Source organism: Rattus norvegicus, chromosome 9 (assembly GCF_036323735.1).
Source record: "Rattus norvegicus strain BN/NHsdMcwi chromosome 9, GRCr8, whole genome shotgun sequence".
In the NCBI taxonomy this organism is placed as follows: Eukaryota; Metazoa; Chordata; class Mammalia; order Rodentia; family Muridae; genus Rattus; species Rattus norvegicus.
In genome coordinates this window covers 114,777,189-114,791,318 of record NC_086027.1, presented here as the reverse complement: position 1 = coordinate 114,791,318, position 14,130 = coordinate 114,777,189, and the positions used below count along the sequence as shown (strand labels likewise).

At 49.9% G+C, this 14,130-nt stretch overlaps 1 protein-coding gene across 3 annotated transcripts in view; it reads left to right on the top strand.

Annotated features, from left to right (window-relative positions):
- The first annotated feature begins 318 nt into the window (after positions 1-318).
- Positions 319-14,130, top strand: part of Ptprm (protein tyrosine phosphatase, receptor type, M) — a 704,621-nt gene continuing 690,809 nt past the window's right edge. The window contains exon 1 of one of the 3 annotated variants that reach the window (XM_063266820.1): positions 319-958. In XM_063266820.1, the coding sequence (XP_063122890.1) occupies positions 886-958 (73 nt within the window). In that variant the 5' untranslated portion in view covers positions 319-885. The remainder of the gene's footprint in view (positions 959-14,130) is intronic. The other 2 variants (XM_063266818.1, NM_001168632.1) reach the window with 2 other exon arrangements.

Sequence of the window (14,130 nt, the reverse complement as noted above, 5' to 3'; positions counted from 1 at the left end):
CTGGGCGCTGAAGGCTCTGGCTGCTTCCTGGCTCACGAGCCAGCTGCTGCCACCACCACCGCCACCGCCGGAGACACTGCCGCCCCGTGCCTGGCGCGCTCCAACTCCTCACCGCCCGTGACCCGGGACAAACTTCTGGCTGGGGCGCGGTCCCTGTCCCCGAAGCCAGCGTGGGAAACCCGAGGCGCTGCCGGGGCGAGCTAGGGTCGAGGGTGGCGCCCCGGACCGTTGCTCCTGCCCGCCCAGTCCCGCCCGCATCTTGGCGGTGGCCGCCCCACGGAGCCCGCAGGCGCCGCGCAGGCCGAGCTGGCCCCGGGCCGGGGACACGGGCGCTCGCGCCCTCTAGCGGGCCGCGGCGGCTCCGGCCCGGCCGTGACGTGGGCTCCTTCCAGCCGGCCTGCGGGGCATCGCCAGTCAGTCGCGGAGCAGGAGCCCCGCGCGCAGCCGGCGCGGGCTCGGCCTTCGGCGCGCCGCTGCCCGAGGTGGCTGGGGCTGCGGGAGAGGCGGCGGGCTGCAAGCGCGCGATCACAGCCACGGACCCGGCGCCACGGGCGGCTCGGTCCGGATCAGGGGCAGCGCTTAGGCGGGCTGAGCACCGGATCCCAGCGAGGATTTGGACTCCCCGGGCGCGCCCTCCGCTCCCTCTCCCGGCGGCGCCAGACTCTAAGCGGGGGCCAGAGGGAGGGCAAGAGGATCCAGGACGCCGTCCCCACGTCCCGGAGCCCCGGGACTTCGGACTTGTGCAACTGTTGCCACTTTGGGGTCTGGTGTTTCGCTGCTGTCGTATCTACCCTGGAAGCCTGCAGCTTAGGCTCGCGTCCCCCTTGGCTTCCCGAGGCTACCGGCCGCCGCCGCCCCGAGGCGGCCCGGCGCGCACTCGGCACCATGAGGACACTTGGGACTTGCCTGGTGACTTTAGCTGGACTTTTGCTAACTGCGGCCGGGGAGACATTTTCAGGTAAGCGGGACGCCACTATCGTTCCCGGGGCGCCTGAAACGTAGGCGACCCCCGGGTCAGAGAGTCCGAGGCGAGCTTCGGGGCGGGCAGGGTTAGGCAGGACCCGACCCGGCATCGCGTAGCGGGTGAGCGGGGCTGGCGGATGGCCGGAGGGAAAGAGCCGCCGAGCCCCGGCGCCCGCACAGCGCACGCAGGAGCCCGCAGGACAAGCACGGGCACAGGCATAGGCACCTCCATCTCGGCCCCATGTCTCCATAGGGCCTGGACTTGTACATGGGGCTCTGTGTTCCTGGGCGGCCTGGGCAGAAAAGGCAGAAAACTTTGCCTGAAGTTCCCCGCTCTAGCCGCCGGGAGTAGGCGCTGCGCGGGCCTCTCGACCCCGGTGGCGGCCGGGGTGGGCTGCCAGTGCTCAGTTGTGCCCGCAGCGACCTCCAAACCTAGTGGTGTAGCCCGCGACCTCCCCAAACTTGACCTCCTTGCCTCCCCCTGCCCGGCGCGGTGGGCGACCTCAGCGGGTCCCCACGGGTGCAGGGCTTCCCTGTGCCAGCGGTCTCTTTCTGCACCGCGGGAGGTCTCCAAGACCCTAGAGGAATCTGCCTCTCCCCAAGCCCTGGCCACTGTGGCTGGGAGCCCAGAACCCACCCTCGGCCTCCCTAATGGTGTGCAGCGGGGGTTGTGATAACTTGCTAACCCAGCCGGGCTGCGCTGGGATCCCAGCTGAAAGGAGTGGAGCGGACTGGCTGTGTGCACCAAGCCAACCCGAGGCTATGCTCAGTCAGGCTTCGCGAGCCTTGAGGAGCTCTTGGTGGAGACAGAGGGATGTGGACTTGAGTCAGGGTCAGGCGCAAGACCTAAGGTGGCACAGAGTGCCAGGGCTTCTAGGATCTTCTGTCCCAGGAGGACGCACGTGGATGCTTGGCAAACGCTGACAACATGCGCACACTTCCTCGTGTTTGTTAATTTCATGAATGTCCACACGCGATGGTGGCAGTGGAGTTTTACCTTTCTCTTTTAATAAAAAGGCCGCGTTTAACCTTGAACAAGAATTGCAAAGTGGGGTTTTATGTGTTTTCGGGAAGGCTGAATAAATTGGGTTTTTAAAAAAAATTGGTGAAGGGAACTTTCATTAAAGTAAGGAGTGCCGTTTGCAAATATTAAAGGCACATAGACCTCTGGCCAGAGAAAGCATCAGGTTTGACTTTCTGGGCATCGTGGGATGCTGGTCCTTTGAATTCATAGGCACAGAAGGTTCTATCAGGCTTGGTGCTGAGCAGCAAGACCCTTGAGCATAGCTGGTGGCAGAGAAGGAGGAGAGCGGGTACTCAGCTGTACAGTGCCTTGAAAGAAACCCAAACGGCCGCCAACTTCCATAGAGAACCGCGCTTCCTCTAGTTTAGTATCTCCCTGACAGTGTGGAAATCGCGCTGCTGAAGAGGCTTTGAGGCAGGCACAGCTGTGTGATATAAAGTGGATACAGATTTTGGCTGTGTTCTTATTAGTGAGTAATAAAGGAACGTGTTCAGTTTGGGAGCCTCGTAACTCGGGATGAAAAGCTAAGTTTGAAGAAGGCCTTGGTGATGTTTTCTCATTATTAACATGCCTAAGTCTCTTAGATAGGATTTGTTTAAATTTAAGCTGTGTCGAGTATCATTGTGACGAAGTTTTAAATTGTGTCTAAGGAGGTGGCTGAAAGTATTTATATGGTTCAGCGGTATTCTTCTTAAAGATCCTTAAAGGATCATTTTGCTATGGATGGAAACACCTTTTCTTTTCTATCTGGAAAGCGAGAATTATCTTTCTATGTTAGTGGGGGGGGGGGGGGGAGAAAATGAAAGGCCGTGTACAAACGACTGTTTAGAAATGTTGAGAAATTTAAAACTTGAAGTTGGCAAGCCTCCCATTTGGGAAAATCGGGCTTGTTGCCGGACCTCCAGCGGCCCCCTCCCCCACGCTGGCTTTTGCTGCCTGGGACACTGGGGATTGTAGGGTTTATTTTGTGCATGCTGAGAAGATTGATGTCGATGGTGTGGCACTAGCATCCCCTTTCCACACCGTTCTGCAGTAGCCCGCTGCTTTTCATGGGCTTAGCGTCCCACTGTAAGCTCTCTGAGGGCTCAGCACTCACCCCACCCCATCCCCTCAGCCTCCCATAGAACACTTTAGAGTCTTGGACCTGACACCTGGCACTCACTGTTTATTTAGTAAGTTACTAGTGCGAGGCATTGCCTTTGGCAAGCTTTGAAATTGTCTATGAACTGACTGGTGTGACAGGGAGAGGGAGAGAGAAAGGGAGAGAGGGAGAGAGAGGTGGGGGAGGGATCCCCGAGAGGCAGAGTTTGCTTGTAGGTCAATGGCAAAGGCCTTGACTTGGATGCTCAAAGCCCTGGGATCCACACCCAGCCCTCTTCTCTCCTACAATCTGAGCTGACATTTTCTTCTTGGTGTCCACCTCACAGATGAAACCATGAAGTTCATGGACTCATCTTGGCCACCCCTCCTCCATTGCTTTCCTGCCTCTTAGAATGGGTATGGAGTTAAGACTCGTTACAGGTCATTTATAGAGTGAGCTAGGCTCCCCCTACCCCCAGAATTTTTAAATAGTCTCACTATAAGGGAAAGGAATTAAGATTTGGGCCCATGTGGATTTTATAATGCGTGTTTCACTTAAACATATTTTCCATTGTTTAAGCTATCAAATTATTAGGTAAAATAGCAATGTTAACTGTCTCTAGGCTTAGGTTATTTTGAAAAAAAAAACCATCTTCTGTAAAAAGACATAGACTAAGGCAAAAGGACGGGGAAATAAACACGGCTTAAGCAACTCTTTTTCATGATGAGGAGCCAAGGAGTTGGCAAGCTATTCCTCTTTGACCCACTTTAAAAAGCCAACTTGTAGCAAGGTTGGGCAGCGAAGTGCTTAGTTCCCTACACAGGCTGATGTGTGAAGTTTGGAAAGCTGTGGCTTGCAGAGAAAGGACAGAGTTGGCTCTCTGTTTCCACTCTGGTACCGGGGATATCATTCAACCAGCACAACTTTGTGACCCTGCCGGCCCTCCACACAGATTTGGTTCTGAATCTCTCAAGGAGCTTAGGGGGAAATGTGGGAATCTGACTGAAGTGCGCGTTGAGTGTGAGGGCCCCTTGCTGCCTACAGTTCATTCGTTAACGAGGGTTAATTTTTCTCTGTTACGTAAGGCATAACCACGGGGAAGCGAAGGGGGCACTTGAACTCTTTGGTCAGTGTCTGCAGTCCTCTGTGAGTATGGAATGATTTCAAAACTCAGCCTTGCAGAGGTCTGCAGAGGTCTGTTGAAGGAATGGCAGCAAGTCTGTTCAGCAGGCCAGTGTCAACTACCCTCATGACGTTCCACATTTTGTGTGTGTGTGTGTGTGTGTGTGTGTGTGTGTGTGTGTGTGTGTGTTACATTCACTGGATAATTGATAGGAAGAGATACCTCAAGTATCAATCAGTGAGCTGGAAAGGAATGTGCCAGGAAATTACTATAGCGTTGTATCCTTGGTGTTATGTGCTTGTGAGGAATTGTCTGAGCATAATAAATTGTTCTGATGCAGAAAATTACAGGTTTTAGTCTATGTTGTGTGGGGTTATTTTATGGGTTTTCTGATAGGAAGCTCCTGACACACGGTGAAATACGGATACTTGAATCCATACCTGGAATATTTCTAACAGATTTTCTTTTCCCTTGAGGAACCACTGGCTTTAATTATGTCTTCAGATTACGTGTGTGAATGAATCACAGCCTTTAGATTTGGGAGAAGTTGGTTTTGGAACATCAGCAAATCTGAGGCACTTGTCTACTAAAACCCATGGTGTACGCAAGTTTCTCCGCACACCGTAGTGCTTTCTTGGCGTTATTAGGGTGCCCATTCTAGTGAAGCAGCTGTGTTTTAGATCAGTGTTCGTTTTCTTTTAGAGATTGTGGATTAGATTTCATTACATTTCCTAAGATGCTATAATATTTAAGTATTTGAAGTATATCTTTCATTTCAGAAGGATGGGCAGGAATCTTTTTTTTTTTTTTTTTTGGTTCTTTTTTTTTCGGAGCTGGGGACCGAACCCAGGGCCTTGCGCTTCCTAGGCAAGCGCTCTACCACTGAGCTAAATCCCCAACCCCCGGAATCTTTAGTGAGTCAAATACGTTTGGATAATGAGTAAGTCTTCCCTATGTATGTTGATACCCAAGGAGGCCAGTAGAGGGTGCCACGTCTCTAAGGAGCTGAAGTTACAGAGGGTTCTAAACCAAGCCATGTAGGTGCTGGGAACCAAATTCAGTACCTCTCTGTTCATCGAGGGCTCATAACCTCTGAGCCATCTTTCTGGCCCCATGAGTTGAATACATTTTAAGAACTTTTTTTTTTCTAAATGTAAAATATTCTTAGGTAACAATTACCATGTCTTTTTCTTTCATTCCAAGATCCCCCCCCCTTTTTTTATTTTTGAAAACCAACTCTTCCACGAATTTTCTCCATTTCGTGTCTTTCTGTCTCCCTATCTCTATGAATACAATGCAGCCCTGCTAATGGGCTTATCTCATAAGCCAGAGAAGGTTTAATTATGGCGGCCTTTCCAATTCACTAATGAAACATTTTAAAAAGATACAAAATGCTCTGAGCCTGCTATTGTAAGGGGACACAGCGGTTTTAGGTTTAGTCATTGGAAAGTCAGAATTCACCCTGTAACTCAGAGAGAGGTGGGTGGGGAATAAGTAGGGCTGTCAGCACTGGGTGGAGAGAAGGAAGGGTGTAGTCAAGGAGCTTCCTGTCCCACAAGGCACCGCATTTCCCTTCGGTGGGGCAGTTGGCGAGTCCAGGGTGTAATTAAGGGTCTGGAAGTTTGAGGGAGAGTGAAAAATAAAGGCAGAAAACAGGAGGGAAGATGTTTACTAAGATGGACTGGGCCTGGGGAAGGCCTTTAGCTTTGCTACTGTTACTTATGACAAGTGGGTTCCTAAGACAGTAGAGACATGGCGTGGCATCCATGCATGAAACCCTGCAGCCTTCTGGTTTTCCATGGCTCTGAGTTGGGAAGGACTACCTGGACCCATCATTTCCAGAATTGCTTCTCCTCAGTCCAGTGATGTGATTCGGAGGGCCTTTGGCAGAGAGCAGTCTTGTGGCCATAGTTGTTTCGGAAGACAAGTTGTTTCAGAAGAGAGCGTCATCCTAAAGTGTGGTCCATGGGCCAGCAGCAGCAGCAGCAGCAGCAGCAGCAGCAGCAGCAGCAGCATTCAGGAGGGTGGGAAAGCTGCAAGTTCTCATCTCTTCAGCCAGAGCTGGGGTCAGGCCCTAGCATTCTGTTAGAATAAATACTCCAGGGGATTCTTATAGGCCTGGGGAATCTAAGAAACAACATAGAAAAAGACCCGAAATGATCAGACCACCCTAACCGGAGCTGAGAGGGAACTGGGGTGGAAAACATGAAGAGTACGGACTCATTCCTTAAATGCCATGTTTGCCTCATCAGCATTCAGATGGGGGGTACCATGGTGACTGTGAAGTGGGACCACAGGGGAGGGACCACCACTTCAGATAGCAGCCTTACTTAGAGAAGATACTAGACCTGGCCAGCTGAAGAGGTTAACGACAGAAAAGGGCTGGAGAGATGGCTCAAATGATTGCTACGTGTGTACTTAATGTAAAGTTTGAATTAAATTGTTGAGTTCAACTGTAGTGCCCAGTCATCAGCAGCCTCTCCTGGTTGGAAGTGCGTAGAAGATGCTATCGTTTCTAAGAAGGAGCCACCCCTTGGTGCTTATTAAAACAGTGCCCTCAACTCACGTATTCATTGAGTGCGCACTTGCTGTTTCCACAGCCCCATCGTAGGGTTGGATAAGGAACAGCAATTGTCAGGATTTTCAAATCCACCAAAAATTAAAGAGGCAGAGATGTCTCTGGGGGTGACCTGGGTACTCACGGTGTGACAGTCAGAACTTTAGTACAGAGCTGTGAATTTGGGATTTTGGAATTATACTTATTTTCCAAATAGAAACTAAAAGGTTTCTGTCTTCTGTTTGAAGTGTACCCACATGTATCCAAAACCAGAGCCTAGCTTTCTGGTCGGCCACCGGAGACAATCATTGCATCTCTGGAATTTAGCGCTCCGGGTAAAGGAAAGGGGTCGTGAAGCCACCGTAGATTGACTTGAACACATTCTAGTGGGTGTGTTTCTCAGAAACAGAGTGCTTGTCAGGACCCAGCCAGTTCCCCCTGCCTCTTCTCTTGCCCTGATCCACCACTAATCACTAGTCCTAGCTGTGTCCCCAAACCCACCTGCCTGAGCCAGGAGGAACATCCTGGGCTCATTAATTTACCGCCAGAGAAGGAGACGGCGGTTAGTGGATCCCCACCTGCTTCATATGTTATCAGCCAACTCGTTATTACAGAATTAAATTCTTCTGTGTAAGCTGCTGGTTCTTCAGCGTGGCTTCTCCTGTACTTTTGTGTGACTCCCTAGTGACCCACGGATGACTTGAAGCTGGTCTGGGGCCATCATTCCAATTTCCCCCTTGCCTCTGTGATTGTATGATATGCTGATTTAGTCTCTGCAGAGAGCTGGAATTGCGCGGCAGCCGTCATTTGCAAATCAAATCAGAGTTCCCGATAACCCTTGGGAGCACAGCAGGTTGTACGCTGTGCAGTCTGGGTATGTATGTGACATACAGTTGACTGGACAGCCCATGGGCAGAAGCTTGTATATGGCATTGTGGGTTTAGGTATGAAGGTCCAGAAGTCACTAAAACTTGCTTGGCAATCTGATCTAGCCATTGTCCTGCTTAACACTCACAGTGGTCATTAGCCATGAGTCATTTCTGACTTTTTACAGGAAGCACAAGCAAGGAGAGGTAGAGGGACAGGGGACACTGCAGCTTCCTGTAGACGTGGGGATCAGAGGGGACGTGGCCTCACAGCCAGGCTGAGTGGTGATTTCAGGACGTCAGGAGCAAATAAATGAGGGCAGAGGAACCAGAGACCTGCTCAAAACGAAGGCCCCAAAATCTTCCTCCAATGAACAGGCCACTCACTGCCTAATAATGATTATGTCACCATGCCATAGCCTGAATAAAAGCAAAACATTCATCTTTTCTGAGCTTCAAGGCAGAGGAAGCTCTGTCTATTTGTTTTCTGACAGGTGAACATTTTTAATCACTTGTTCAATGCAAAACGCGAATTTATTGCAAATAATAAAAAGGACATTTCAGCCTGGCTTCCCGTGGCCATCAGAGGCCTGACACATTTCCAGGCTTCCCCTCTTGGAATCTCAGTGGCATCACAGGTGGGCTTTCACAGGGACTAGAGAAAAATGGACGGCTCTCAGTGCAGAGGAGTCCTCCTCATCTCTCTTGTAATAATTACATGCCTGAAATGTGCCCGCTGTACACCACACAGTTATAAAAGTGGTTTAAAGCATCCCTTTAAAATAAATACTGCCAACGCAAAGGGCTACGTTTTAACTCAACTGTGTTTAACACGAAGTAGTTGCTCAGTAAATGTTTGCTGTAGTCCCCTGAGAAGAGAATGAATGCTAAACCATTTCAGCTTGCAGCTCTGCCCGCCCCCCCACCCTTCCCGGTCCTGTCAGGTTTGACATTTTTAAGCCTTTGGAATATAACCTTAATAAAAGAACCAGGTGTAGGGTTAGGGCTTGGTGCTGCTATCAGTTAATGAGTGTAGAAAGATTCTGTTCACTAAAGGAAAACTAAAAAGTGCAACCTTTTTTTTTTTTTTGTTAGCTAAATATACAAAAGTAAGCCTGTATTCTTATTGTGCATAATAGGAATTTATGACTCAGGTGTTACTTTAAAGTAGAAATTTGATATAATACTCATCAAAAGGTGACGTCATCATGCAGTAGATTTACCATGCTACTCTTTACTTATGTGGTGGTGTCTATGAAAACAGCCACAGCAATGGACTGGCCGGGGGTGATTTGGTCAGAAAAGTGCTCACCTCACAAACACAAGGGCCTACATTTGACCCCCAGAACCCATGGGAAATGCCAGGCTTAGTAATGCCCAGTACTGGGGAGACAGAAACAGGAGGAATCCTGGGGCTTGCTGGATATCTGGTCTAGCCCAATGGGTGAGCACCACCTAAGGCCTACACACACACACACACACACACACACACACACACACACACACACACACACACGGTGGGGAATAACAGGTGCACTTGCACCTGTAAACACACATGCACACGTTTGTAAACAAAAAAACCAGGGCATCACCTGGCAAAGGCACCAAGGTAGGGAATATGCACACTGCCTTTTGTCTTTTCTTTCAGTTGTGGGAGTTTCCTAAGTCGAGTTCCTTTGCTGTCTCAAGAAACAATCTCCAAGAACAACTTGGAGAGGAAAAGAATCGTTCAGCTTAAGGTCACACTCAGTCAACTAGGGGAAGACAGGGCCGGAACCCAAGATAGGAACTGAGTCAGGGGCACTGGGGAACAATGCTGACTGGCTTGCTAGGCCAGTGTCTTTATTTGGTCCAGTTCCCACCACCCCCAGTGGGCTATATCGCTCACATTCGCAATCAGAAAACACCTCATAAACATGGATACAGGCCAGTTCTTGTACAGGACCCACTAGACTTGAGGCCCCCTGGTAATCAGATGAGCCTTCACAAGGATGAACTTAATCCTACCCCTGCAGAGCTCTGAGTGAATCATGGTAATAGCAAGCTTCCTGAGTCTTCACATGTATTACCCTATTCCTCTCCCTTCAGGGTCCAGTCTTCTCGAGTGATAAAATGTCATACACAGGGACCACGTCCACAATAGCCCCAGAGCTGTGTTTTCTACTTCTTAGGAAGGGTAGGGTAGGGTGTAATTTCACATGGACACTGGCATCCATGGGTATTATGTTCTGGGTCTCTGTGCTTTCACAAAGGAACAACACCTTCCCACATCCACCGTGATGGTTATAGACAGGTTAGCAAGAGGAGCGCATAGGACATTTATTGGATTAAAGTTTGCAGCCACACAAGAACCTTCGGCCATTAAGATTCAAAGATGCCAGGGAGCCTGTCCAGTTCTGTCTGAAATTCAGGGAAGATGGACAGCCATGTAGAAAGCATAGTAACATATGATCAAGGGACATCCAGCAAAGTCCATCTGTCTGTATTTTTCTTGGCCTTGGTGTGAGGCGGGGTTCCTCTGGGGAAAAAAAATGTAAGGGGGATATGGCTGGCCAGGGCAGGTGAGATGGGAGGGGGATGACATTACCCTTGGTGTTAAGGCGAGGACCAAGCTCCTGACCCCACATCACATTGAATCATTCTTTTGTTGAGTTACCTGCTACACTGGCTGATTCTGTGTGTCAACTTGACACAAGCTGGAGTTATCACAGAGAAAGAAGTCTCCCTTGAGGAAATGCCTCCATGAGATCCAGCTGTAAGCCATTTTCTCAACTAGTGATCAAGGGAGGAGGGCCCATTGTGAGTGGTGCCATCCCTGGGCTGGTGGTCTTCGGTTCTGTGAGCAAGCCAGGGGAAGCAAGCCAGCGAGTAACATCCTTCCATGGCCTCTGCATCAGCTCCTGCCTCCTGGCCTGCTTGAGTTTTAGTCCTGACTTCCTTTGGTGATGAACAGCCATGTGGAAGTGTAAGCTGAATAAACCCTTTCCTCCCCAACTTGCTTCTTGGCCATGATGTTTGTGCAGGAATAGAAACCCCAATTAAAACACCTGCTCATTATTTTACATTTATGTGTTTACTTTTTATTATGTGTTTGTTTCTGTGTGTTTGTGCGCGCGCACGCACATACTACCACAGTGCGTGTATAGAGGGAGGTGTGTCAAGGTCTGAGAATTTGTGGGAGCTGATTGTCTCTTTTCACCCTGTGGGTTCTGAGTATTGAACTCAGGCCTTCAGAATGACCATAGGTACCTTTATCCACTGAGCCTGGATTTGAATTCTCTTCCCACCTCTGGACAGCCAAGAGGCCTTGGGCATGCTGTTTTGCTTTACTGAATTTCAGTCTCCTCTTCTGAAATGATCTTTGTGGGATTACTATAAATACGTCGGTATGTTAGTGAACCACTTGAGGGGCTGTGGCTGTGTGCGTGATGGTCAGGATAGGAGCATTGGCCTTGTTTGTCTCCCATGTGTCTGATGGGTGTCTTGAGCAAATTTCCTATTTCTGTAGGTCAAGGAAGGCTGAATATTCCTTGTCATTCTTAGGGTCCCTTAAGTCCCCACTCTTTCTAAGGCTTTGGTGGCTATGGTTCTAGGTAGCTGGATATGTGACATGTGAATGTGTATGTGTGGCTGTTTACATCATGTCATGACAGTTAAATCCTAAATTCCTGAAATTAACACACTGGTCACCTCAGAGATGTGGGAAAGTCATTGCTACCAAGGCCACAAAGGGAGAACAGAGGTCGATAGCCATAGAAGACAGTGGTGGACAGGTGCCATGCAGTCACCTGGGGTGACAAGAATTCAGACTCCTGGCCTGAAGAGACTCAATTGATCTATGGAGCAAGACCACAGAGACTGGAAGAGCGACCACCCCAGGAGCTACTGGGGCTCAGTAGGGAGAGCCACTGCCAATGTACAGAATTTACCACAGTTCCTCACTAGTGTTAAGAAGCGTCTGAGGATGACTGTGGGAATTGAAAAATCCCAAATTCATGTGTGTGCGTGTGTGTGCATGTGTGTGCGTGCATATGCGTGCATGCATGCTCCCAAACACATACATACCTGTGCACCATGAAGCTCCCACTTTCTTGTGTCAATGGAGAAAAATGAGTTTAGAAACAAGTTGTTTTTTAGAAACAATATTCCATGCCAGCCTCCAAGTTGATGTCTCTGTGATGAATGTGGCATCACTCTGGAATGGGGGGGGGGATAGTCAGAAGGGAAAAGGCAGTCCAGGGTCCTCAGAGCCCCATGGTTTTAGCTCTCTTGGTTTCCAGATCCAAACTCTTTAGAGATGACTCATTCAGAGGAAAATCAGGAGACAAGATAATCTGTGAAGTATTTTGGGACGATTGGTTCCCTGTGCATACTTCTGCCTCTCATGCTCACTGAAACACAGGGACAGCGAGGAATAATTTGCCGCAGGGGGTCCCCTAAGCAAAGGCGGAGGCTTGACATTTTCTGTTCCTCCCTGGCCTGTTCAGACACTTGAAAATTTCACTTCCTTGTCATTTTGGTCAAGGAAGAAAGGCGCTTGTCAAAATGTGTCTCTAGCAGAGGTGGTTCATTAAGCTATCTTTCCTGTGACATCCCTAATAGGACGTCACCTTGATAAGTCGGTCTCTTTGCATTCAGACATGCCGTTTGTAAGATGAAGGCATTTGATCCAAGTACCTAGAAGATCTGTCCAGTTGCTTAAAGAGTAGGAAGATTAGCTTGTCTGCAAGTACAGCATGCAAGAATGGACCCGGGGGTTCTGGTTGATCACTGAGGTCGCTCCAAATGTTGGGACCATGGGGACCCATCTGAGAAGTGTGTCATGCACCCTGAGGTGCCTAATGAAGAGAGGGGGTGCTGCAGGCTGGGTGGAGGAGTGTGGAGGTGCACGTCTGCCACAGGCTGGAGCTGCCCAGGCCAAGACGCTGTTTCTCTCTGCACCAGGCTGTGCGGTTGTCAGAGGGCTCTGAGGCAGTTGGCCTACTGAGGCTGTGATTCTCGCTGTAAAGTTGGACAATAGAGATCAGCCTCAGTTCAGGGGCTCAGAATGGACAATGATGATCGATTACCGTAGACTGAGCCCTGATTAGGGGCAAGTGTAGTGTGACAAAACTTTTCCTGGGGTGACAACACACACTTAAGTGTCTACTCACCCCAGATAGAGAGCCCATGGCAGACCGAAGTATGGATACCGCCAAAGTCCAGTTTGGTGAACCAATGACTGACTTACAGGAATATGGGTGAGGGGTCACTCTCAGGAGCAGACATGACTCACCACGGACAGCTGCATCGCCAAAGACCACTCCAAAATGGGTGGCAGGTCATGAAAGCTGGGAACCTGGAGCACATGGCACAGCCTGCAGGGAGCTCCACACGGAGGAGAGTGTCCTTTCCTGGGGCCTCAGCTGGTCAGAACTTTTTCTGCTGCTCTCAGTCTCCATTGCAGTTTCTTCTGGTTTTTGTTGTTTGTTTTGCATTTTTTGTGCAGTTCAGGCTTTTTCTTCTGAAAGGGTCTCTGTTTTTATCATTTACTCTGGCAGGGAGTGGAGTAGTGAATCAGGTCAATTTCACTGACCCCACCTCCTCACAGAACTCCCCCATAAGATGGACTGTTTTGATGATGGCGTCATCTGAAAGGGATGCTGGAAGAAACTGTTACAGAACAGCTGGGCACATAAGTTGTGGGGATGTGAGATTCTCAAACCTATTGGGGCTCAATAGCTAGGGGAAGCCGGGCTGGGAGGACCCACAGAGGCCCTGAGAGGTCAGAAGGTTTCCACTCCTGATCAATTTGAGTCATATGAGAACCTCATAACTCAAGCCCCATGAGGACAGTTACCTTTTGCCGAGCGTGTGGACTGCAGCGAAAGTGTGGCAAAGGTAGTATGGCTGGAGTGATGTCGAATGGGGCATATTACAGAGCCAAATGGGCTGTGCTACAGCGCCTTGTCGGGGGGGGGGGGTGTGTTACAGAGCCGAGTGGGGACATATTACAGAGCTGTGTGGGGTGTGTTTCAGAGCTGTGGGGGGATGTTACAGAGCCATGCGGTGTTGAGTTGAACTGAGGTGTATTATATTGTAAATTTCTATGACCTGCTGGGGAGATTTCCTTCTGCACCTTAGTTCCAAGAGAAGGGGTGATTCCTCTGAGTGGTTAGTTTCTTCTCAGCAAGCCATTGTCTGAGGTAACCCCTCACTGTCTCCTGGTGGGCATTAGAATGCACTCGGAGGTCTGTTCTACTGTGCGAGAGCCATTTTCAAACTGAGAGGAAGATCCTGCCAAGCCGTCCCACATCAGCAAGAAATCAATGGGTTCACAGGCTCTTCTCTCAGAGAAGGTCACATGAGAAGGGCTGCCTCAGAGTCCAAGTCTTCAGAGGATCTTTTCTCTCTGTCATATTTCTAAGGAGCGACAGGCAAATTTCCTCCAACTCCAGTAGGGAGAGAGATTCCACTCCCCGAGGGCACAGTTGGGCCCTGTGACCGGGCTTCGAGGAGAGATAGGGCTGTTCCCAG